At 38.1% G+C, this 25906-nt stretch overlaps 1 protein-coding gene and 1 long non-coding RNA gene across 2 annotated transcripts; one reads left to right on the top strand and one right to left on the bottom strand.

The window, feature by feature from the left end:
* Positions 1–4456: 4456 nt before the first annotated feature.
* Positions 4457–13567, bottom strand: KRT222 (keratin 222). Its single transcript, XM_004282775.3, has 6 exons — positions 13465–13567; positions 9895–10023; positions 8951–9171; positions 7286–7362; positions 6971–7106; positions 4457–6557 (listed from the first exon to the last, which is right to left on the bottom strand). The coding sequence occupies exons 1-6, from the start codon at positions 13558–13560 to the stop codon at positions 6329–6331; spliced, it is 888 nt and encodes a 295-aa protein (XP_004282823.1). The 5' UTR covers positions 13561–13567; the 3' UTR covers positions 4457–6328.
* Positions 9990–18870, top strand: LOC117197754 (uncharacterized). The gene is made up of 4 exons (XR_004478607.2): positions 9990–10082; positions 12343–12449; positions 13352–13504; positions 14230–18870. It is a non-coding gene; the product is annotated as an uncharacterized LOC117197754 (long non-coding RNA).
* The last annotated feature ends 7036 nt before the right edge of the window (positions 18871–25906 follow it).

The raw sequence follows: 25906 nt of genomic DNA, 5'->3' as shown, positions 1-25906 counted from the left end.
AGCACGTCCCCGCCTCCGAGGGTGTTTTTTTTTCTTTCTTTCCTTCCGGTCTTTTTCTTTACTCTTTCCCTGGGACCTGGAGTGTGTACTTCAGTAAGCCGAGGATGCAGGCGCGGAGCGCGCGGTTCGCAGTTTCTGCCCTCCCGCGCGCCTCCCAGGGCTTCCTGCCTTAGCGGCCGGGCAGGAGCCTTGGCGAAAGCAGCACGGACCTTTCCAGTTTTCCCAAGCGCGAGGCTAGGGTAACTGCCACAGGTTTCTGAGCCAAGGGCCGGAGATGTTAATCTCCTTGCCCCAGGTTGTGTGCTCTTGCAACGTCGGGCAAGGGTCTCTGTCCCGGCGCGCCTTGGCTCACTCGGTTCTCTCCACCGGGAACGACTGTCCTTCACTTTTCAGCTTAAACTCATCTGTCCTTCCGGATCCAGCTCAAATTGTTTGTGATGCCCACCTGGAACTTTCCCCTCCCCCCCCTTAATCCTTCCTCTGAACTCCCAAGATTCTTTGATAACTTTATTATCGTCTTTACCTGATATCGGACTGTTTGTCATTTTCAATGCAATATGAGAGCCACTAAAGCAAAGGTTCAGTCATCTGCATTGGTCATCTTCGTATCGCCCGTGCCCAGTAAGGGCTTGACCCGTTGTTAGATGCTCAATAAATGTGTATTGAGGCAGGTTCTGGTCTAGTCCAGGGCTCTTTCCACTGAATCAAGACTACGTTCGTTTACTAGATAGTAGCTTTTCCTTGGATATATAAAAACCTGACCGATGTGGGACACTGTGGAGCGAGAAGGATCTGAAGTTACTTGATGAAAACAGTGTTGACATTTAGGGTGACTGATTGAATTCTCCGGCTGCCATTAGCCATCATCCTGGGTGTGCCAGCAGGGGCTAGGGCATCTCTAGAAGTCAGCAAAGCTGTCCAGCTGAACCCACTGTCCAGTTCTTACACCTCCAATATTTTTATACTCATGATTAGAGATTAGTGAAGTTGAAGAGCATGTTAAAGGGAAAGACTAAAAAGGAGGTCATCAAAGCATAATGGGGGGCCTGAGTGGTGCTTGAGATAATGTATACGAAATTGCTTTTTAAAAATATATAGGCATCAGGGAATTCCCTGGCGGTCCAGTGGTTAGGACTCTGTGCTTCCACTGCAGGGGGCCCGGGTTCATCCCTGGTCGGGGAACTAAGATCCTGCAAGCCACGTAGAGGAGCAAAAAAAAAAAAAAAGGCATGTATATATATGCATCAGAGATACAGATTAATGTAAGATACACAAATGCCTCAGCAGGGAAACCCAGAACCTACTTTCTCTGGCTTTCATGGTGGGGGTCTGGGCAAGTGCGGTGCTGGGGCAGGTGCTGGGTTGTGTCATCTCTAGGCAGTCTTCTGCAGAAAAGCTGCAGGTGCCGGGTGTTAGGAACAAAGCACACTGTAGTGCGAACAGAGTGGCACAAAAATGGTGGAAAAGGAAAGGAGGGGATCTCGGAGGAGTTGTGACATTGATACACTTTCTCACCTCCTGGTCTTTACTCAGATGTTGGCACCTTCTCAGTAGGTTTTTCCTGACCTATTTAAAAGTGCATCGCATTCCCCAACCTCCATTCATGGTTTGTGCTTTGTTTTTTTCTACAGTATTTATCACCACCTAACATCCTCTATTTGTTATGTGCTTATTTTGTTGTCTTTTTCTTCCCATCAGGATGAAAGCTCCTTGAGCGGGGGGGCTTTCGACATCTGGAGCAGTGCCCATTCAGGTGCTCTTATTTGTGGAGTGAATAAATGAATGGCTATCTCATTTTCTTCCCTTTGGCTCTTTCTGTGCTCCAAAGATTTGCAGAATTAAGAAAGGAGGAATATAGGGAAGATAAAAGAGAGAAAGCCCTAGAGATTAAGACCGAAGAGTGGATTCAACTTACTCTGAGTTGCTGTTGATTTTTCCCCAAGCAACCATCAGCACATATGATCTTGCATGGACAGGGATATTTATGGGAACTGCAGGACAGACTTTTGGAATGGTGATTATTCCTGGAAAACGTGGTATGCATCATTAACATGACTGTTCAGCTACATGTAACTGTGAAGTCATTGGGAGCCCTTGCAGGCGCCTTATGGTAGACCACAGTGATAGTCTTAGGACCAAGTAGTTTAGTTTTCTTTCTGGCAGCAAGATTCAGGAACTTGGCCTGCTTTCCTCTCTGACACTGCTCATATTTCCTTGAGATACTTCTTCCCCCGCTCCAAGCAGGGAAGTCAAAACTAGTAAGTGATTAAGCTGGGAGTGAAGCCCAGGTCTCTTTGATTTCTTTCTATAGTAGTGTGGGAAGAAGCTGGGAGGGAGACAATTAGGGGTAGAATGAGAACCATGAGTGGGAAGGAAGAAAGAGGAGAAAATGGGAGAGAACAAGGAAAAACCCATAGTCCTTGGACACCTAGTAGTCTGTGCGAATTGCTTCTAGGAGGTTTATTCCTATATAACGCTTTAAAATTGTACACAATTTTTAGATGCTTTTTTTTTTTTTAACCCCCAGATAGAGGGTTTGGAGTTTAACAGATTTCCAAAGAGTTCTGTGACTCAAAAAAGATTTTGAACCAAACACTGAACCGTGCAATTTGTCTGTAGTTTGTTCTAATGAAGCTTTTTTCAATGGATTTTTTTCCCCCTTAAAGTAGGGAAAGGGAGAACAGAACTCTGTGTGAGCCAAATAGCTTATAAAGTCTGGATACTAAAAAAAAATTCTGGCTCTAGGAAAGATGGTGAAATAAGCTGGTTTTCTCGGCTGTTTCTGTGAAGGCAGAAGTTATGACTATTCAGTTGCTATCACTAGAAACTGTCGTGAAATATTGAAGCCCGGAAGATTTCCAGGTCTGAGTGATTCACGAGGTTTCGTAGACTTCGACAAAGTATGGTTTGCTTTTACAGCCTTCTGCATTACCTTCAAAATACCTGGGGATTTGGGACATGAACTTTGACACATGGTGTGGAAAAGGATGAAAGTGTTTGAAAACAGAATGGTCCTGGAGAACCTGGGGTATGGTCTGTCATCCACAGGCCTTATTTGAGGGTCCAGGGCAGGTGACAGCAAACTGCAGGTGCAGGCCAGGACTGGGCTGCCTTCTGTTTTTGTAGTTTTATTAGGACGCAGCCATGCTCACTTCTTTACATATTATTTATGTAGCAGCTGCTTTCAGCTATAAGGGCAGAGTTGTATAGTTGCTACAGGGATTCTATGGCGCGAAAAACCTGAAATAATTGCTATGTGGGCTTTGACAAAGTTTGCCAATCCTGGTCTAGGGTCTAAATGGGTGAGGGAAACTGGAAAAGGCTTGTACTGGTTTGCACATATACCTTATTTCAAAATGTTTCTTTGTAGTATGCCCATGAATGTTGGCAATCTATGTGTACATGATGGCCATAACTTATAAACGTAGAACTAAATTCTACCCTGTGCACAGACTTTCCTTTCATTTCATGTGTTGCTAATTTGAGTAATGTGTGTATACATATTATTTAACTGAAGTTTATTTTTTGGCCCATGTACCATAACATGATTCCATTGGAAACTTTCAAATTATTTTAAACTTTTTTTTTTTTACTTTGGAGAACATTTTGTACTTTAAACTATCATGGTAGAACAGGTCAAATTGGATAACTCACTGGGAAAGAATAACTCTTCTGGCAGTAACTGAAGAATTTAAAAAATTCTCTTTACCTGTTGTGTTTGAACTATTACTTACTCATCGTCAGCTATGATTGTCCTCACAAATTCTTCTCTCCCAGTGACCATTTTCATCCAAATAGTACTGTATATTTGAGTAGTGCTTTGCCAGATATTTTCACATGTATATCATTTCAAACATTTCTGTGAGGTAGGCAGCGTAGGAGTTCTGATCAACCACCATCTTTCTCTTATTTTCAGGTGTGAAAATTGAGGCCTAGGGAATTTAAGTGATTCCTTCCTGGTTACATGGGTCATTACTGACAGTCCCAGGGCTGATATCCTGCAATTGTTGGTAACTGGAATTATTATTTACTTTTGTATTTTGTTATGGAAGGGTGCATTTGAACCATTTCAGAGAGATTGAAGAATATTCATTTCTATTCATCCATCAAGTGAGGATAATATTCATCTGTGGGATTGTTGTAAGAATTAGAGATTGTGTACGAAGATGCTGAGTACAGGGCCAGGAGTATAGCGAGCACTCTGCAAATAGTGGCTCCTGTTATACTTTTCCCAGGATCATGGGATTATTTTTATTTTTTAATTAGAATATACCATTTATTAGAATATACTCTTCTTAATTTTTCTGTTGTTAAAAAAAGTATAAAAATTGTGCTTTTGTGCACCTTGGTTACAGTTTTCTTCATCCCCCAATTGAGCTAACAATATTGGAACAATTGAACTCAAAACAATGTATCAAACTCAAATACAATGCAGGTTTGTAGTTCATGTTTCAACTTTTTTTTTTATTGTAGTGGTATCATTTACTTTGGTAAATTCATATCCCAATTTAAAATGCCCCAAAGCAAATAAAACTCTGTTATAAATTCAAGTACTGTATTTTAAAATGTACATGTAATACACACAATAGCTGCATAGTGGAATTACTATAACAAGCAGTTACATTCATGATGCCCAGTACTAAGTTTTCGACACTGCGTATAGATTACACTAGATATATTTCTTTATTTACGATACTGTTACTTAGTACAGTAACTTTAGTACAATAGCTTATACGATTGCATTTCCAAAGCTTTAATAAAGTTAGTAGCATTTAACTAATATTGAATGAAAACATTTTTATGTGTAGGATGTATTTTAGGTCAGATGCTTATGCAAGAATAAGCACTTAACATGCTGTTGTATCCTTGACAAAACAAAATCATCCCTTTCACTAAACAGAATAAGCCAGGCTAAAAGAAATATGATGTAATCAAAAGAAAATTTAAATGTGATTCCCTGTATTATGTTAAAGATTATTTAACATAATTTTCTTCTGGTTAAAATATACTTTTTTTTTTTTTTTTGGTTGAAAGAAAGAAGAGAGAGAGAGAGAGGGAGAGTTGTAAAGGCTGTATTAATATGCTAACAGCTGTAGCCCTTAGATGATACTTTAGCTGGGAAAAAAGTATGGTGAGTTGTACTGAATGTTTTTTTCTGCTTAGAAAAAAATTGATAGCCTATAAATTTCTAATGTTTTAAAACAGGTATTTATTATTTAAGGTCTTTAAATATACCTGTATTAAACAAATTAGGTTGTTTAAAAAACTTTGCAACAGTACTTGACTTATTCACAAATATATTTTCTATCCATATTTATTAGAGTTTGAACAATTTAAAAACATAAATCCTGCAAATACTCTTAGCTTAGATAACAATACTGTTATCTTAATTCACATAAATGTTTGAACAATACTGTTATCTTAATTCACATAAATGTTTGCAAGAAATATTTATAATACTTTATAGAGTATCTTTAATGCTTGCATCAGAGACTCAAATTAATCACATTTAACTTTACAGATGGAAAAGTTGGGATGGTGAGAGGTTGGATTAACTGTTCTAGTAATTGGAGTAACTAGCTTTCATGTTCTTTTTGTGCAGCTGGACTTCTGATTTTTTTGTGGGGGAGGACACAAACTTTAAAGTTCTTAGAATAAAGTTAACTCTCTGGAAATCAGATAATGATTACAAAAAACTTTCAGATGAAGATTAATCATCAAATTAGCCCTGGGGTGTGTTCTATAGTTTGCTCAAAACATCTTACAGAAAATAACTTTTATTTTTCTACCTGTGCAAATTATTATCTCAAAAGGGAAACATTTGGTTAAGTGAATAGTACTCGTTAAAGGTTCATTTATAATTGCTTTCTTTTTTTAAGTAGAAAAATCTTTTTAGATATAACCAGTCACGGAATAATGATGAATAACTCAGTGTGGTTCTTAACATAATACAGTCATATTTAAACAGACTATTCCATTTTCCTTAGAATTTTCAGACACTGAGTGAAATTTCAAAGGCTTAACTAAACCATCTTAATGCTTACAGTCTCTGATAAAAATTTCAAGGGAAAAAGAAGACTATTTGGAGAATAAATAAAATAGAAACTGTACTAAATTTCTGAGTTTACACTCCCTCTGTCCAAAAAATACAGCTATAATTAGATTCAGAGACACTTTGTCCCCCCCCCCTTTTTTTTTTCTGAAGAGTCATACATTGGTCATAACATACATACTTAGTAACTTACATTTTGGGACAGAAGGTGGTCAGCAGGCCTACCTTGGTCCAACCTAATGTCATTTTCACATCAAGTCAAATACTGTCTTTGGATTAATTAGCTGCTGATGGAGGTTTGATAGAGGGGATACTGCATGATCTTCTCATGATAAGCCTGACTTCTATATCTGGTAGATTATCCTGCTTAGTCTGTAAACACCCTTCATCAGTGGCTGCTAAATGAAGATCAAATCGAAGAGAAACAGATTTTTTCCTTAATCGAGGGTTATCTTTAAAGAAGGAACCTTCCCATTCTTTAATAACTTCATCCACTTTCTCTGTCCTGAAATGATAAAATAAATCTTTCTATATGAAGAAGTATGGCTATAGTAAAAAACATGTAATATGTATTGTATATGAAAAATAAATCGAGAAATGTAATTTATATTTACATTTTAAATTATAATTGATAATTTACATTGTGGCATTTATTATTTATATTCTTTAAAAATCATATTAATAAAATGTCTAACTGATTCTATGGAATTCTCATGTTTTGGTTATATTTTTGGAAAAATGGTCCATTAAGAATAGAGTACTTCACCTGAGTTTTTGTTTATGTATATTTATTCATGTCAGGTTAAAAATCACAATATATAAAATTATGTTTGGAAACGTTCAAAGATTGCTGAGATTACTCAATTGAAGTTAATTTTTTTGGCATATGTTCACTGTTAGTCAAAATTTTTTACTTACTGAATAGTGCCATGAGCTTCAGTGCTTTCTTTCACGACATTTCCATTTAATATTGCTTGTTTGGTCACTGTTTCCACTTTTTCGTTCTCATACTTCTGTGGGACTTTTGTTGAAAAAGATATTTCATTTATAATGGCTGTGAAAATATTATTTATGAAATATTAAATTACAATGTTGAAGTACTATTCACAGTCAATTTGTATGTCAAACTTTATTCAAATATTGCTTGTTTTTGCTACTTTAGAGTATTTATTTATAATCCCTATAAACAGGCACTTCACTTTTTAAGTTAGTTAACTTATATCAGAAACTCACCTGAAGGTAAAACAAAACCAACTCTACTTGTGGTAGGTTTTTGTTCTTTTTTCCCACCTTGGATGCAACCATAATATCTGAAATTGGAAAGAATTATAGGAGCAACATTGTATTAGCATGTAATTGAAACAAATGCTCACAAATAAGAGAATGGATAAATTGTAGTGTAGTCATACAAAGGAAATACTACTTAGCAGTGAAAATTAGTGAACTAAGGGTATACTCTATCTGTAGGGAACAATCTCCCAAGTATAACATTGAGTGGGGAAAGAAAGATACATTGTAGCTAATTTTATCAAGGTTAAAAAACATGCAAAACAATTTCACATTTTGCTTAGGGATATATAATGAGACTAATGAGACATAAGCATCAGATCCAGGAGCCAGGTTAGACTGAGGGAAGAGAATGAGATTGGTGGGGGTGTGGTTTAGGTGCTGTGGGTGGGGATTGGGGGGGACTTCAATAACATTGTAAATGTTTCACTTCTTAAACATGGGAGTTCATTATATTTTTCTTGATACTTTGTATATTTATCTTAAATAAATTTAAGATACCTGTGTATCTTAAATATAGCATGATAAAATTTTAAAAATTGTATTAAAGGAATGTTAAAGACCACTTTATCAACATCTTGAATGATTAGGCATTAAATAAAATTTACAACCATTTTATTTCATAATGAATAAATTACATGTATATAGCTATATATATATTTACATAGCACTGTTTTAAGCACTTTACAAACAATTCATTTAATCCTCAGCAATTTTGAGGTAGGCAATATTATTCCCATTTTATAGATGAGAAAACTGAGGAACAGAAAGATTCAGTAACTTTCCCAGCATCACTTAGCTAGTAAGTGGCATATTTTTAATTCAATTTATGTTTTTCAAAGATTTAGTAAATGTCGAGATTTATTATAGGTGAAAGTAGTTTCATCCAGTTTTATAGAGGACTCAGAATTCTGAAGTAAGCAGGAATAAAGGTTTTCTTTTTATGGGAACATGGAAAATTGCACATTGTGCTGTGCTGAAAGCCATATGACCTTATAAGTGATTGCAGATTATGAAATTATGTGAATTAATAAGAATTCCTCTTTTGATACCTTTCGTTACCAGGATATCTGGAAATCTTTCAAATCATGTACTCAGAACAACATTGCTTTCCGTGGTTGTACTATAATAATAATATTATTATTATTATGGTTATAATAATGGTTATTATTATTATTATTTTGGTGTTTGATGTGTGTTGGGAGTGGGCCCTTGTGGGAGGGGAAATGTGGTAATGTGTGAATTTTTCAAACTTTCTTTGTGGGTGGTCCATAGAAGGCACTGACTAATTCTAAAAGGGGTGAATGGCCGGGAAAGTGAGAAAGTTAAGGAAGGTCATTTTTGTAGCGATAGAGAATTGTTTACATTTTGTTCTAGGCTTGCTGTGCTCTTTGTTGTAGCTAATGTCCCTGACTTTGGCTAGTCTGTTCATAATTTTGGGAGGCTGGAAATAGTTCTCCCACATATTTTTTGCAGTGCCTACTAATCCTGTTTTGTGGTAGGAACTCCGTGAGCATGCCTTGGTGATGATGGGTTTTAGATTTAATTTCTCTATCTCAGTGACATAAATGGCTCTGTATTTCTGGTCATTCACTGTATGGAATTAGGTACCTGATTTCTTCCTTTTCCAGGAGGCGGCGATAAGTTGCGATTTCTTGTTCTAGCCTCATCTTCGTGTTGAGGAGCATCTCGTGCTCTTGAAGCTGCTTTTCGATGCCGCGCCTTACTTCCTGTAGCTCTTTTTCTAGTCCTTCAATCACTGCCTCTAGGTCTTGCAGCTGCATCTGGTAATGTTGTTCACTGGCGTGTAGGGAGTTTTCAAGGCCCCTTTCCTGTTTTGTACAGACCTTCATCAGTGAATCAGGGAAACTAACTGTGTTTCTGAAATCTGATTTGCAATGTCTTTGTTCTATTGAGTTCTCTTCTTTCTTAAAAAGTTGCAATAATTGTACAGCCCTTATGCAAGAGGTGTTTCCTTACAGCTTTAGGTATGACCCAAATTTTAAAAAGTTGTATTTTCTATTTACAGCTAGAGAGCTTACTATTTCAAAGGAATCCTGTGATAATTCTTATGGCCAAAAAAAAATCTGCAGTGTGATTAGTCTATTATCACCCTAATTTATTTGATTTCTTAAATATTGAAAAATATAGAATATTAAATATCAAAGCCAGAGCAGACTGCTTATAAAAGGCATTTTCAGAAAGTGTTTAAATATTTTTCTATTAGAATTCTCAGTGGTATGGATAAGACTCCCCACTGTTATGACTTTGGATAATGACAAAGACTCTATTCCCCTACTCTAACAATTAGAGAACCCCAGGGTGATAAGCGAGGGTTATTTCATTTTTAAAGGTGTGAATAAACCTTGAGTGAGTTGATAATAGTTATTGCCATGATGGAGGCAGGGCAGTAGTTGAACTAGGTCCATGGATGGAATTCAGTGGTCTGATTTTCAGTTTCTCACTGGCCAGTAATGGACATTATTCCTTTCCCTCTCTTAATCAGATAACATCTGGGGATTCAATGGGCCAGTTGCTTTTGAGATGATTCTCACCACAGCATGGAGAGATTCAATTTCCACTTGCAGGTGATGCCACTGGCGTCGGGCTTCCTTGAGTTCTGCTTGAGCCGCCTTTAAAGCCTCTTCATCTTTGTCCATTTTTTTGCTTAGATCTTCCTCCAACTAGAAGAAAGCCAACAACAACAATAACAACAACAACAACAACAAAAGCACTCTTGAAAGTGAGACATTTAAAAGCAGTTATAGAAAAATAGTACAGGAATCAAATAGTTTTTTCTTTAAATTTTTAAATTACCAATGTGTGTTCTGCTTGGTGCTCCGTTACTAATTAATTAAGTTCATGAGCGAGTCAATTGCACTCTCAGCCTCAGTTTTCTAGGATGTAAAATGAACCTCAAAATTCTTTTCCTACCATGACAGTCTATGAAATGTAGAAAAATACATTTAATGAGAAGTAAGTTTGCAGGACCTAAGTTTGAGACCTCTGATTCTTTTTTATTTTATTTAATTTTTTGATGTGGACCATTTTTTTTAAGTCTTTATTGAATTTGTTAATATTGCTTCTGTTTTATGTTTTGGTTTTTTGGCCGCAAGGCATGTGAGATCTTAGCTCCCCAACCAGGGATTGAACCCACACCCACTGAATTGGAAGGCGAAGTCTTAACCACTGGACTGCCAGGGAAGTCCTGAGACCTCTGATTCTTAACTTTCTATTGTTTATGTTATCATTAAGGAAGAAAGATAGAAAATTAGCTACTGCCCACCCTCCCATATTTTCTTGTAGGCTGCTTCATAAAAGCAGATAAACAGCTATATATCCTAAATCGATCATTTCTAGGACTGGGTATATGGACAGGATACTTTACAATAATTTACAGGATAATTTACAATACTGCTAGAAAGTGTATTATGAATCATTTAGAGAGTTAAGTTATCATAGCCATTAGAGATTCTATAATAGACTTCTGTATTAAGAGAACCCATTGTTGATTTACCTTTCTTAGAAGGCATGTTAGGGCGCGCAGTGGTTGAGAGTCCGCCTGCCGATGCAGGGGACTCGGGTTCCTGCCCCGGTCTGGGAAGATCCCACATGCCGCAAAGCGGCTGGGCCCGTGAGCCATGGCCACTTAGCCTGCTTGTCCGGAGCCTGTGCTCCACAACGGGAGAGGCCACAACAGTGAGAGGCCCGCGTACAGAAAATAAATAAATAAAAATCTATTGTACCACCAAATTAAATTTTTTACATTTTAAAATGCATTTTTATAAATACATTAAGAAGTTCTAATTTTTGCTTCAAAATACTAATTTTTGCTTCAAAATGCAAAAATCAATTGCATACATTGCTCCTACTGCACTTCCCGGACCGGGGCACGAACCCGCATCCCCTGCATCGGCAGGTGGACTCTCAACCACTGCGCCACCAGGGAAGCCCAATAGATTTTTTTTAAAAGGAAATATTGGATTAAATGAAAGTCAATAAAGTTTAGCGCGAGGTATTAGACAACAAAATTCATTCATTTCTTTTGGTTTGTTGTATCACTTATTCTTAGTGTTAAGTTGGCAAAGCCAAGCAGCAACACATATCAGAGCAACTACAAAAGAGGATGACAAGAATTTTGGAAATAGAAGAGCATAAAAATGCTGGTCTCTTGGATGTTGAGTGAGGAGCTGGCAGCTAGGCTTGTGTGGTAGCTAGATTCCGAAGATGGCTCCCCATGAATCACACCTCCCCAAATTCATGTCCTTGTTTGGTCCTCTTCCACACTGAATCTGGGATAACCTGTGTCTTGTTTTAGCCAGTAGAATATAGCTGAAGTGCCAGTTCTAGGCCTAAGCCTTAGGAAGCCCTGATGACTTCCACTCCTATGATTTTGGGAGCTCTGGGCCAACATGTAAGAGATCTGGTTACCCTGTTGCAGAGGTCATGTAGAGAGGCCAGATGGAGAGAAACAGGCCCAGTTGTCTCAGCTGAGCCAGCCTTCCAGAAATGCCCTGCCAAGGTGCCAGACACAGGAGTGAGCCACCTTGGATGTCCCAACCTAGTTTTGCCCCAAGATGACTGAAGTCCTAGCCAATGTCATGTGCAGCAGAAGAATAACCCCCACTGAACCCAGTCAAGCCACAGCATCGTGGAAGACAATACAATTGTTTTAATCCACCAAGTTCTGGAGTGGTTTGTTATACAGCAGTAAATAACTAAATTAGCTTATGTTTATTTTGTAATAAATAAGTAATCAGGCTTCCTTGAATTTATTCCAGTTGATTTTCTAAATTCTTTGAAAAAACATCCCCTAAAGTAGTTTTATGTTAAGAAGATGAAACAAATCTTACTGTAGTCTTGCTTTTTCACTTTATTCATTTCAACATAACGACTTGTAAACTAAATAACTTGTATTTCTATTATTGCAAAATAAAATGTTTATTTGGCTTATAATTTTTAGAAATTGCCATCTGTTAATTGTTTTCTTCTCTTTGTAAAAGGTGAGTGAACTATTCCAACACTTAAATCAAATATCCCAGTGAATTTGCTCCATCTACGATGCTGATAACTCTTTATGAAGACCGAAAATGTTACCCAGAAGTTAAATGTATGTTGTCACTAAAAATGAATTGCATGCAGTAATGTCCTATGATTTCCCAGCAATATTTTTTCCCTTTTGGGTATGTTCTTAAGTAAACTCTTTGCTGTGTTTGGGTGCTTGGAATAGAACTTGTACTCAGATATGATAGGTAAACCAAAAAAAAAAAAAAAAAAAAAAAAAACCCTGAATTTCTGAATCTTTGTTTCTAAAAGAGTTGTTTATTCATTTGTTTAGAGATGAGACCTTAATTTATTACTAAAGGTGCTTGTCACTTTAAAACAAAGTAAGTCTATGAAATTAGGATTTAGCTCTTATTTAACTTGACTCTCTTTTAAAAAAATACTTAAATATTGCATGCTTAGTATTAGAAATAAACATTTCTCATCTTTTAGTACAAAAGCAAAAACCTGTAATTGAAGTAGAAAGTCATTTTCGATTTGGCAATTTTGATTGTCCCAATTTATATCATTGTTTCTGAATGCCATGTTCACATACTCAGATGATTTCTATTTATAACAATCTGGTATAAAATTGAACTCATTAAAAAATGATAGAAACCTTTTAGAAATATTTTACTTAGGTTTCTTGCCAAGTGTGGAAGCTAATAAATCTTACTATAAAGCTTGTCATTTTAAAGATGTTATTTATATTATCTCTATAAATAACTCCATAATAGCTTCGAAGGGTATCTGAAATGTTCCTTCCTGTAGGATGTCTAAAAGAGATTAGAGTGCACCATTTTATTGTATGTTGATTCCGTGTTTTGTTAATGATAGTAACCTCATGATTTATATAAAAATCAAATGTATCAATCAACATTCATTTAATGGTTATTTAACAGGAATAATCACAGCCTTTCCCCCTGTAGTCCCAGTCACTTTGCAGTAAAACCTAAATTCCTTCCCCAGTATATGCTGCATTGAAAAGGAAATACTGTACCTCAGAGAGGCCGAGACAGGAATTGGATAGACATGGATTGTCTCCTTATCCTGGAAGATGCCTGTCTGTATGAAATCATTACCTGGATCCTTGTTGAGAGCACGGTCTCTATCTGATTTCTGGTGAGGAGCTTTTCATAGTTTGCCCTGATCTCATTGAGTAGCTGGGACAGCTCCATTCTTTTCCCATCCTCCACCTTGGCTATCAGAACCTTATCGATAGGATGAGTCTCTGCCGCAGAACCTGCACTGTCTGCATCGCGCGCAGAGACAGCTCCATGGAGCCTTAAAGACACAGAGCTCCTTTTTTTTCCGGAAGCCACGGATAGCCCGGGTTTCTAATCAATTATGCAAATATTTGATAAACGCTTTTCTCCTATTGTTGTTGATCTAGTAGAAGTGTCAGGCTCTCTGTAAAGTAACAGAAAAATGAAAACAGTCTCAGTATTCTTGAATTGGTTCTCTAAAACTGAGCACGTTTGGGGGGGGAGTTAATTTAGCTTGTGGAAAGGAAATGGGGCATAACATAAAGAAAATTGTATTTTGTTTTCCCAAGATATTGCGTGGAAATAAATCTGGGCTCAAAACATGGTAACTAAGCTTTCCTTTTATGGCTTTCCTCACCATTTGGATAATTTACACAGAAATGCTGTGGGAGGGCATTAGAATATGTTGTAAACCTTGAATAGTCTGACAGTTATTGGAAAAAGCTACCATCAGATTCAGCTGACAGTTGTCATCAGCCGCAGGACTGACTGACAGTATTTCTCTTAAATACATGCCGCGTGGCTCGTGGTGGGCTGCTGGTCTGACCGCAGGCTTTGATATATTGTGGTGAATTCCTGAAGGTACATTACAGATGAAGCTATGGCTGGAAGTAAGCGCTAAGAGAGTATGAGAGCTGACCGTTAACATTTCCAACGTTTTAATAAGGTTGAAGAAATACGATCAGATGGTCCCTGAGCAGGATGTGTTCATTGAGGTAAGATGTGTTGTGGGGTTACTCCTTCATGAGTAAACAGAGTTAATGATAGCTCCTACTTGTAAATATAACATTTGTGCAGCTCTTCTAACTTTAAAAAGCACGTTTACGACTGTCATTCCATTCAGTAGTCACAATCCCTGTCATTTTGTAACGTGTAAAGATGACAAGCCTGAGGCAGGAGGGGTTAGGGCATCTTTCCCAAGGACGTATGGTGATGTTATGGCATCCTTGGGACTGGGACTTTGACTCCTTGGCTGTATTCCAAATATTGTCCCATCTGCCCCTGCATTATGTCTCTCCCCACCTAAATTCCTTGTTTAGCCTGGCAAGCTGGTTGTTAGATATGACTCAAAATATTTTTGAGATTAGATCTATCACTGTTGTTATTTGTAGAGTGGCTTGGCTGAAAGTGTATCTGGAGTGTAGTTCAGGAAATAATCAATCTTTGGCTCTAGTGCTCACAGGGCCTTTGAATGTGCACCATGCTCTTTTAATTTCTGAATTAACTCACTACTGGCCGTCCAATCTATGCTGGGCATTCCCACAGTCGCCTCCAAAGAAAGCTGGCAGACCAGAGCCCCTGCTGAGAGGCGAGTTTCCAGGTCATTCTTGTACTCTGTTTCATTTGACCCATGCCTCCTCCACCCTCCCCACTGGTCACAGTGGATTGGCCTGGGCTGGACACTTGACCTAAGGATAAACAACCTGTAGGTCAGAGACCTATGAGGTAGCCTGACCCAAAAGCTCTGACTGAAGAGCATCACTTATGATTATTTAGGACAAACTGATTCTCTTTTTTTGGTAATTGCAACTGAGAAATAGGAAGAGAATCAGGCATTGATAGTGGGAGGAGAATCAGGAAAGAATTAAACTCTTGTTGCTTTATCTGGCTCCTGCTGTTCTCTGCCTAAAATACAGAGAGCTGAACTAGATTCCCCGGAGGACAGGCCTGGCAATCTGCATCTGAAACGAGCCTCTCGGGTATTTCTACCCTATAGCAGTGCTTTCGATAGAAATAGAATGCAAGCCACAAATGCAAACCACGTATGTAATTTAAACTTTCTAGTTGTCATATCAAAAGGTAGAAACAAGTGAAATGAATTTTAATATTATATTTTATATATCTGAGATATATCATGTCATAAATATAAATTTGTGCTTTTTTTTGGCCACGCCGCACTGCTTGCAGGATCTTAGTTACCCCACCGGGGATTGAACCCGGGCCCCAACAGTGAAAGTGCTGAGTCCTAACCACTGGACTGCTAGGGAATTCCCTCAATATAAATTATTATTATTATTATTATTATTAATTTATTTATTTATTTTTGCGGTACGCGGGCCTCTCACTGTTGTGGCCTCTCCCGTTGCGGAGCACAGGCTCCGGACGCGCAGGCTCAGCGGACATGGCTCACGGGCCCAGCCGCTCCGCGGCATGTGGGACCTTACCAGACCGGGGCACGAACCCGTGTCCCCTGCATCGGCAGGCGGACGCTCAACCACTGCGCCACCTGGGAAGCCCCAATATAAATTATTAATGAGATATTTTACATCCTTTATTTTTGGTACTGTCTTTGAAATCCAGTGTGTATTTTTATGCCCATCTCAATTTGGATGAGCCATGTTTAAAGTGCTCAGTAACCATGGGGCTAGTGGGGAAGTCCCTGTATGTACTTGGGCACCCATTCAAGTACCTAATTTTCTTGTATACGAGGGTCCCGAATCTTAATCCATTTAGTGTTTTGCCTGTCTTACACATAAATGTTGTGATCAGGTTTTATTCTAAGAAGTGTACCAGAGGGACTTCTCCGGTGGCGCAGTGGTTAAGAATCCTCCTGCCAATGCAGGCGACACAGGTTAGAGCCCTGGTATGGGAAGATCCTACATGCAGCGGAGCAACCCACGAGACACAACTACTGAAGCCTGCGCGCCTAGAGCTTGTGCTCCGCAACAAGAGATGTCCCCGCAGAGAAGCCGGCGCTCTGCAACGAAGAGTAGCCCCCGCTCGCCGCAACTAGAGAAAGCCCTCTCGCAGCAACGAGGATCCAACGTAGCCCCCCCCCCAAAAAAATAAAAGTGTACCAGATAGAACTGATGGTGACACAAGTTTCTATCAAGTGGATTTCTCCTCCAGGCATTTGTAAATACAAATCTCTTTTCTTTAGACAGACATATCAGTCTAACTGATCTTTTAATTTAGGGGATAATCTCATAGAGCCCGGGTATTATTTTGCTTATTAAGTGTAATTTCTTTAGCAGCTTAAATATTGTGAATTTCTTTTTAAATCAGTCACGCCATTTAATAGGATTATAGATGCATAATTCATCAGCAAATAAAGATGTATTTTTTTGTACTTTAAAAAAATTGTTGTAAGTGACTTTACTTTGCTAGTTTGTCCTCTTTTTGTTATATTGCTGATATTTCTCACGGGAACATGCCTGCACACGATCTGGTTTAATCTTGTGTTTCATGTATCAATTAAGAATATAATTAGACAGATCTGTGTTGGAATGTGTTTGTCAGCATTTTCCAGCATGTTTCAAGGTGCGTGAGCGAAGCTGACATGCATTTCCATATGTTCTGCACATGCATTTCGTGTCGGGTGATTAATCAAGGCATGGTACACACACCAGTGTGTTCTTGGCAGATACTGAATTCATTGTTTGCTGTTGAAACTCAAGAGTAAAACCCAGGGCTACTTCTCTAACCAAAGATTTGGCTTTTGGGTCCTATTTTCTCTGGCATTTTCCACAGCACTCCCCTTCCTACCTTGTTCATTGCAGCCCAACACGTGGATGTTTCATGCTCCAAAAATGACCATTCCTAGAGAGTGAGGCCGGTTTAGGATATCAATTATAAACAGTTTCAGTGTATTACAAATACAATGCATGTTATATTGTTATCATTGCAGACCATAAGCGCTAAACAAAACTATCCAGGAATAGTTCAATTTTCTTTTCTCTACCCCTTTTTCATCTGGAGGTCCCAACCTTTGAAGTTGTAGTTCTTAGGCTAAAACTGTGCACCCATCCACTGGTCCCACTTGAGCCACAATATTGGCCTTTCTTTTCTGGTCCCTGAAAGAGAGATCTTGGTTGGGTCCCAAGTACATCTTCTTCACCAATTTGACAGGTGTTCCCTTAGCTTCCCTTCCTGCCATTGAAATACTGATTTTTCTAAACCTCCTTCCTCTACCTGATGACATTGGCCCTGCTGTCTTCTAGTAAGTGTCCTGGAGAGTCTAGTCTTAGTTAATTTCCGCTTATCTTAGTTTATTCTAGACAATTTAATCCCTTTTACTTGCATTCATTCTTTCTTGGATTTTATCTTTTTGTCTTCTTTTTGTCTCTCTTTAAACATTTTTAAAAGTTTATTTTATTGAAATATAGTTGATTTACAGTGTTGTGTTAATTTTTGCTGTACAGCAAACTGATTCAGTTATACATATATATACATTCTTTTTCATATTCTTTTCCATTATGATTTATCACAGAATATTGAATAGTTCCCTGTGCTATACAGTAGGACCTTGTTGTTTATCCATTCTGTATATAAGAGTTTGCCTCTGCTAATCCCAAACTTCCAATCCATCCCTCCCCCACCTCACCACCCTGGCAACCACATGTCTGTTCTCTATGTCTGTGAGTCTGTTTCTGTTTTGTAGCTAGGTTCATTTATGTCATATTTTAGATTCCACATATAAGTGCTAGCATATGGTATTTGTCGTTTTCTCTCTGACTCGCTTCACTTAGTATGATAATCTCTAGGTCCACCCATGTTGCTAAACATTTTAATTTTGTTAATTTTTTTTTTTTTTTTTTTACCTAGTCCATTCTCATAGCTTCCTGCCCTGCACAGCAGTTTTTAGCATCCTGGTTGATAGTCCCCATAGTTTCCTAAAGGCATCGCTTAATTCTGCTCAACTCTTCCCCTGAATGCAGCTGTGAGTTTTCTTCTGTTCAGCCTGGTCTGTATTTCTCTTGATAGTACTCTGTAACTATTACTTGACAGTTCATAATTCACATGTGTTCATTCATTCAAGGACATTTAAAATTTTAAGTGAAACTTTTGAGGTAATTGTAGATTCAGCTGTAAGGAAGAGGACAGAGAAATCCCACATGCCCTTTACTGAGCACCTCCAATAGTAACATCTTATGAACAAAGGGACAAAATGACAACCAGGATATCGACACTGATGCAGTCAAGATACAGGACATTTCCATCGCCACAAGGCTCTCTCCTGTCGTCCAGGGCCTTTTCTGAGTGTTAGCTCTGGGCAGTGTGCTGGGCACCAGGAGGGGTGCAGAAAGGAAACAGATACTGATCCTGTTGAAACTGCTTCAATTCAAGATAGAAAGTGGGAAGTACCACAGAAAGGCACCTCTGAGGAGGGAGTAATTACTTTCTGCTGAGGAGATCAGAGAAGGCTTATAAGGGCAAATACAAATGAAAAATAAGAGGCTTAATTCTCTTTACCGAAAATAAGGGAAGAGACCCCCCCCCCCCGCCTCTCTTTTCTTAGAGCAATTACTTTAGAAACCTTGTAAATTCTTTCTCTGTCTCTTTGAAATGTAAGTGAATCCTTTTCAAACCTAAACAAGCCTTTGGCCAGGTTTATGACCCAGGAATCTCTTTCTCAAGGACCTGGAACGTATTTTGGAATGTGAACATCCAAGGAATATAGCACCCCTGTCTCCCAGTTCTTGTGGGAAGGTAGGAGGCTCTCTGCAGAACTACCTCCTGTTACAAGAAGTGTACTTTTCTTTTATATGAAGCCATTAGTGAACACAGATGGTAGCCCCAATCACCAGGTAAAGTTGCCCCAATTACCAGATGAACTATGTGACAAATGATGATGTCAAGCCCTCTTACTTGAGGACTGGTTATCATTTGTCTTGAGAACAGGGATGTAATGGGTTTTACCTGCTTGGCTATAAAAGGGTAGGATTTCCTTCTGTCTGTGGTCTCAGTGGATTGAATTTGATGTTCATCACATTCTGGTTTAATGCTTATTCAATAGCAAAATGTTTTCTTTCTCTAATACTTTTGTGGAGAGGTTTTCTGGATGAGAAGATTTTGTTTTTAATTATATTTCCCCAAGAAGTTTAACGGAGTAAGCAGTCTCTGATCTTGGCTATGAAGGATAGCCTACATGTCATAGGCAATCTATTTTAAAATATCTAACATTTCCTATTTGTAGTTTAGCCCACACTTAGAACGCTAGTTTAGGCAGGTGGCAATGGAAGCTTTGCCTTGCAATTAAAAAAAATTAATTGAGGTGAAATTCACATAACATAAAATTAACCATTAAAAGATGTACAGTTTATTTAGTACATTCACAAGGTAAGGTAACCAACACATGTATCTAGTTCCAAACCATTTTCATCACCTCAAAAGAAACCCATATTCATTAAGCAGTCACTTGTCATTCATCTGATCCCCCAGCCTACGTAACCATCAATTTGCTTTGTGTCTTTATGGGTAGCAGCACTAATCATAATACCCCAAATGTGGAAATGACGCAAGTTTCCATCAACAGGTGAATGAACAAAGAAATTTTGGTATATCCATACACTGGAATATTATTCAGCCATAATAAGGGATGAAGTACTGATACATGCTACAACATGCATGAACCTTGAAAACGTCACACTACATGAAAGAAGCCAGACACAAAAGGACATATCTTGCATGCTTCTGTCTGTATGAAATATCCAGAATCGGTTAAAAAAAACCATTTTTTTTTTTTTGGGAGGGAACATTCTAGCACATATGGGTAGACATTATATGCTAGACTTTGAACCCTTATCACAGATGGTGTGGCCTTCATGTAAAGTGTTTTCTGGTAAAAAGTAGCAGTAAAGAGGGATTGGTGGGAAGTAGAAAAATCAGAGGGTGGCTGATGGTGGGGGACACAAAAGTTTACAGAAATTCCCCTGCTTGGCTTTGAACATTCATCTTAGCTAAGCAAGCTGTGTCTCTGTGTGAAACTTCTCTGACGTTAGTGCTGGTTGCTTCCTAGGTCTGGATACATGCTGGATACACAACTGTTATAGTAGCGATTGTCTGGTCCTCAGAATTGAGCATGTTTGTGTTTCAAATGCCTTGAATGCAGGACTCAGCTTTAGTTTTCCTCTTTCGTTTTCTCCAGTAGCTTCCCCAGGACAGATTGTGTGGGCACTGGGAAAAGAACAGTGTGGATCACATTCAAATGTATGACTTAGTACTTATTTGTAACCCAAGTTCATATATCTTTGGATATTATTTTTGCTTATTGGTCTTCACATAATGGCTTGAATTACTGAGTTCTATTTTCAGGTTTAAAAGCTCTCCCACTGCACAAACTGGCTAGATGAACATGTCTATTCTAGAAGCAAGCTCTCCACAACCTGTGTCTCCTTCTGCCTTCTTACTTCCCCCATGGTGCTTATCACCTCCTTAGTTTTCTGCTGCCATTGCAGAGTCCTCTAACTTCTTCTGGGCTGGACTCTGCTCTCTGACAGCTGCTACCAGATGCATCTGTTTTTGTCTCCCCATCCTTCTCTTCTTCCCTTGCTTTCAACTTTCCAGTCAGTCTCTGAGTATCCAAGCACCCTCAGCTGCTCAGTACTGTTGTACAGCTTTGAAGGACGCAATGTGTGTAGCTGGTAGTATGGCAGCTGGTATCTACACGTGGATCCCTTTCTAAGTAAGCTTTATATATAAAAACAGGAATCTCAGAAGTGGTACATTTAGGCTCTTTATAAAAAGACATTTTACAAAAGAAATTTTAGCTGTACTGTTATTAAAAAAATGATATTTCCCCACAGGTTTGGAGGAGGTAGACTCTGACTTTGGCTATTAAATAAATGCATTTAAAATATATTTAGATTAAAAAAATTTTATTTGTTCACAACCTTTAAGTGAGATTCAAAATGCTTGGTAATTGTTTTCTCCTTAACTAGATTGTGAACTTCTCAAGGGCAAAGAGCGCATGTCTTGTTTCTTTGGAAACTGCCCCAACTCCCACTAATTTAGTGGGGTTTCCTACTAACCCCTTAGACTTAACGCTTGCTTTTGAACAAACGAATGAATACCAGAGTAGATTATCTTTTATTGATGTTATATCTTGTCTTGAAAATGAGTGGCTATTGTCAAACTTCTCTTAAAAGTATGTTTTGAGTTCTGGAATGTTCATGGCAAAGCTCTGGTTTGTTTTGACTTTCTTATTGTATAACCATGAGAGGAGTTGCTCTCTTAGGGATTACTGTTGTATATTTAGGATTGAATGATAATCTTTTCCTCTTGCGCGTGGGGCTGTGTTCAGATTGAAGACACTAATACAGCATACTGGCAATTTTTGTGTAATGCAACTTAATTACACCTGTAGATCATATCATTTTACATGAATGTAATACTTCTACCTTCGTGAACAATTTTGAGCGTTTGGAGGAAATGCTGGAGTCTGTAGATTTTAACCTTGAAAAATCATTATCTTTGAAACCTCTCCAAGCAGCCACAAGACTAGCTACTCATGTCTTGAAAGAGCTGTTCATTGAAGTCAGCACTGTTTGAGAATTAGGAAAACATTTTCTATTCTCTTTGACAAATTCTCAATATTAATCTCAAAGATTGAGTAAAACAGAACCCACTCTTTTTTCAACTGTATGATCCTATATGATACCGTTGATGGTTTAGCTATGCTACCTTCTTACTTTTAACTATAACTTTGTGTAGTTAACAATAACTTCTGAGCTATCTTTGAAAGAATCTGGTGTTAAGGTTAAAATGTGCAAGATTCATTTTCTGATTTTGTGCTTAACACAGTTGTTGATTTCTTGAAGGCTGTGGTCTGCAATACTATTTGCGGTATAAAATGTTCTGAAATTTGTGAACATTTAAAAATTTCCTTTTCATTTTTTTTGGCCTCTCAATTTGACTTTTATTTCTCTTCTGCTTCTTACACCACTGGTGCATTCAGTAAAAAAAAAAAAAAGTTTTAATGTATTTTAAGATGTCTTTTGGCTTAAAATACAAATGATCACATTGGGAAATTAATACACTTTCTGAAATTTAGTCCAGCCTATATGAAAACAAAGCTGTCGGTAGGGCAAGAATAGTTGCCATTTAGTGATTCCATGTTCTGCTGCACCTTTTACAAATATCTCCACACTGTTGCCTTCAGAAAAAAATCATTATACTAATCCATTAAGCTTCAACTCCTTCATAATCACTTTTGTCAAATGGCTCATCTCCCCAGCGGCTCACACCATCTATGATTTCTGACTCCGGAAGTGAAATTGGGTGATATGTGGTACCACAGGTACCACAAGCTCAGTTACCCTCAAAAATCATTATCTTTGTAACTTCTCCAAGTGGTTTGAAAACCAGTGACTCTTACCTTGAAAGAGATTTTCACAGAAGTCAGCACTGATTGAGAATTAGGGAAACATTTTCAGTTCTCTTTGAGAATCCTAAATGTTAACCTTTTAGGATTAACTTTGATCTTTTTTCAACTGTATGATGCTATATGATACCTTTGATAGTTCAGCTATATTACCTTATTACTGTACTTGCCTATTCTAAACAATCAATAACTGTCTTTTGAGTTGAGTTGAGTACCTACAAGACAGACTCTGCATGATTCCGTTCTGAATATGTGTATTTTTGTGTGTGACTCTCTTCTGGAAAGGACCTCTCTGTTGTGCTTCTTGAGATAATTCATACCTCAAAATATATTTAGTTCTGAATTTCTAGAGTTGTATTAGTTGTAAAGTCATTTTTAAAGGGTACTCTAAAAGTCTGACTGTTTACCAGTTGGTTAGGATTTTGGCTGTGTATAATTAATTTTACATACTAATTAAGACTACTGTGTTTTTCATGCTCTGCATACTTACCTTAGTGAAACTTGTAGGCAACTGTCCATTGTATCTCTGGTTGTCTATTGGATATTTCCAGTTGGGTATTCCATTGTTACATCAAACTCAATATACGTACAACTTGCTCTATTATCTTTTCTCCTAATTCTGCTTTCCCTTCCAACTTTCCAATTCTTATTCTGCTTTAAAATTGAAAAATTTTTGTTTACCCTGTCTTAGCTCTTTAAAGTCTAGTAATTGTCCACATCCTGTCTCCAGATTCTTTATTTCTCCCAGGATTATCTCAATCCAGAAAAATTTCAATTTATCCTTGAGTTGCTACAGTAAGCTACTCACTTTGTCTCTAGTCTCTATCCCCACCACTCCAATCCATCTTGTGTGCAGAGGTCGTATTAATTTCCTTAATCAACCCTTGATAGGTTTCTCCTAAGCCTAAAGCTTCCAAGAGTTCTCTGTGGAACTTAACATTAGTTTCTACTCCTCAGAGAAGCTAAGACCCTCCATGGTTTGACCCTATTCCATGTATCTAGTCTTATCCCTGTCATTCTCCAAAGGTGAATTCTTTATTCTGCCAGATTCAACGTCATAGTTCCATGTAAATCATGGTCAGTCCTATCACTTTTCCTTCATTCATATTGGCTTCATGTCTGCCTATTCAAATCCTTCCTTTAAAATTCAAGCCTTTTTACTTTATTGAAACTAAAAGCATTATTGAATAGATGCAAGGTAATAATTATAAACTGTGTACAATGTATTGAGAAAAACAATGCAGCAGATACCCATGAACCACATTCAGAAATGAAACGTTGTCATTACCAGTACAATTGAGTCACTTGTATGCCCTCTTCCTGACCCTGAATTTTGTGTTTATATTTTATTTGCTGTTCTTTTTAGTTTAACCTTTTTTGTTTGCATCACTAAACCATACATCGTTTCGTAATGGTACAGTACATGTTTTTCAACTTTACATAAATGAAATAATTCTTACTTATGAAACATAAATTAGGTAGTGATTATTTGAACACAAAACATTCTTGTAAATACAGGCCTTCTATAGTGTATTCAGCCAAAATATTTTTTTCATTTTTAGGATTTCATTTATTTCTAAAAAGAAAAACACTCTTTTCATAACTTGTGACTCCAGTATAAAAATAAGCATGACTTCACATAGTGTTTCTCTCCTTGGCTTATGTCTTCCATTGTGCCATTGAAGGTAACCATGTCTTACTTTGTCTGAAGCTGTCGGCTACTAGTTTTATATTGTCAGTCTGCAGCATGAAGCTGGTGTCGTTAATGGTTGCATCTGATATCTGGGAAAGCAGGACACAAAAAAGTTGTGTTTGTTACTTCTGTACACTGGTATTTAGCGATGACAATTTCAGGGTCTTCAATGAAATTTTAGATGTATATGATTCCTTAATGACAAATACATTAAATAATTGCTTAAATATTTCTTTATAGCATTTATCTCTTCTTTTGAGAATAAAATAACTGTAGGCAATTTACTTAGTCTAATTTCATTTAAGTATTTTGGAGACATTTCTACAACTCCTTCCATAAAATGAACTATATAAAAGTGAGCTAATTAGAAAAAAACCTAATATTGCTAAGAGGTATATTTTGTTGCTTGTTAAATTCCTTAATCTGGTTAAATTGAGAAAAGTACAGGTATATGTGTAAGATGTTCCTAATCTTTTAATATTTTGTCATTTTTAGTGTAGTTCTTTCATCCAGCAGTAGCAAAGTTTCTTACCTTGTTTTGAAGTTCCCCAGTTATCCTGTAATATTTCTTGTAGTTCTGTTTTGCTTCTTGACCATTAGCTCCAGGTCCAAAATTTCTTATACGATGCTTTGATTTTATATTCAAGTATACTGTTTGCCTGCTCCAGAGCCCCACCTGGTCCAGGGAAACTGTGAAATGGTCCTTTAGATTTCTTATCCTATTTTTCCCTCACCTGCTCCCAAGTTGGCACTCCCGAAGTTGGTGGGAAAAGCTCGCCAGAAGCCACCTAAACCACATTTCTCCCCTACAAGTCTTCCTTCCCCTTGACCAGAGATTAATTGCCATAGACTTGATTTTTGGGCAAAGTGTGACACGAAAGGCTTCAACCCTGCAAAACCCAATGCCTCCAGGAGAGCGTTGAGCGGTATCAGTTAGTAACTCCTTTTAGAGCTGATAAAGTGGATGCTTCATCTCTGATAGAATCACTTTAAGGATTTTTTTTTTTTTTTTTTTTTTTTTTGCGGTACGCAGGCCTCTCACTGTTGTGGCCTCTCCCGTTGCGGAGCACAGGCTCCGGACGCGCAGGCTCAGCGGCCATGGCTCACGGGCCCAGCCGCTCCGCGGCATGTGGAATCTTCCCGGACCGGGGCACGAACCCGTGTCCCCTGCATCGGCAGGCGGACTCTCAACCACTGCGCCACCAGGTAAGCCCGGGGGATACTCTTCACTGCGGTGCGCCGGCTTCTCATTGCGGTGGCTTCTCTTGTTGCAGAGCACGGGCTCTAGGCGCGCGGGCTTCAGTAGTTGTGGCATGTGGGCTCAGTAGTTGTGGCTCGTGGGCTCTAGAGTGCAGGCTCAGTAGTTGTGGCACACGGGCTTAGCTGCTCAGCGGCATGTGGGATCTTCCCGGACTGGGGATCGAACCCGTGTCCGCCACATTGGTAGGCAGATTCTTAACCAC

The sequence above is a fragment of the Orcinus orca genome, chromosome 19 (genome assembly GCF_937001465.1).
Source record: "Orcinus orca chromosome 19, mOrcOrc1.1, whole genome shotgun sequence".
NCBI lineage: Eukaryota > Metazoa > Chordata > Mammalia > Artiodactyla > Delphinidae > Orcinus > Orcinus orca.
Note: the sequence above shows the minus strand (reverse complement) of the source record. Positions and strands in the feature narration are given on the sequence as shown.

Coding starts and splice junctions, on each gene's coding strand:
- KRT222 (XM_004282775.3), bottom strand. CDS start 13,560: ATGGAGCTGTCCCAGCTACTCAATGAGATCAGGGCAAACTATGAAAAG. Junction 9,172..9,894: donor TTGAATCTCTCCATGCTGTG/GTGAGAATCATC, acceptor TGTACAAAACAG/GAAAGGGGCCTTGAAAACTC. Junction 6,558..6,970: donor GAAGCTCATGGCACTATTCA/GTAAGTAAAAAA, acceptor TTATCATTTCAG/GACAGAGAAAGTGGATGAAG.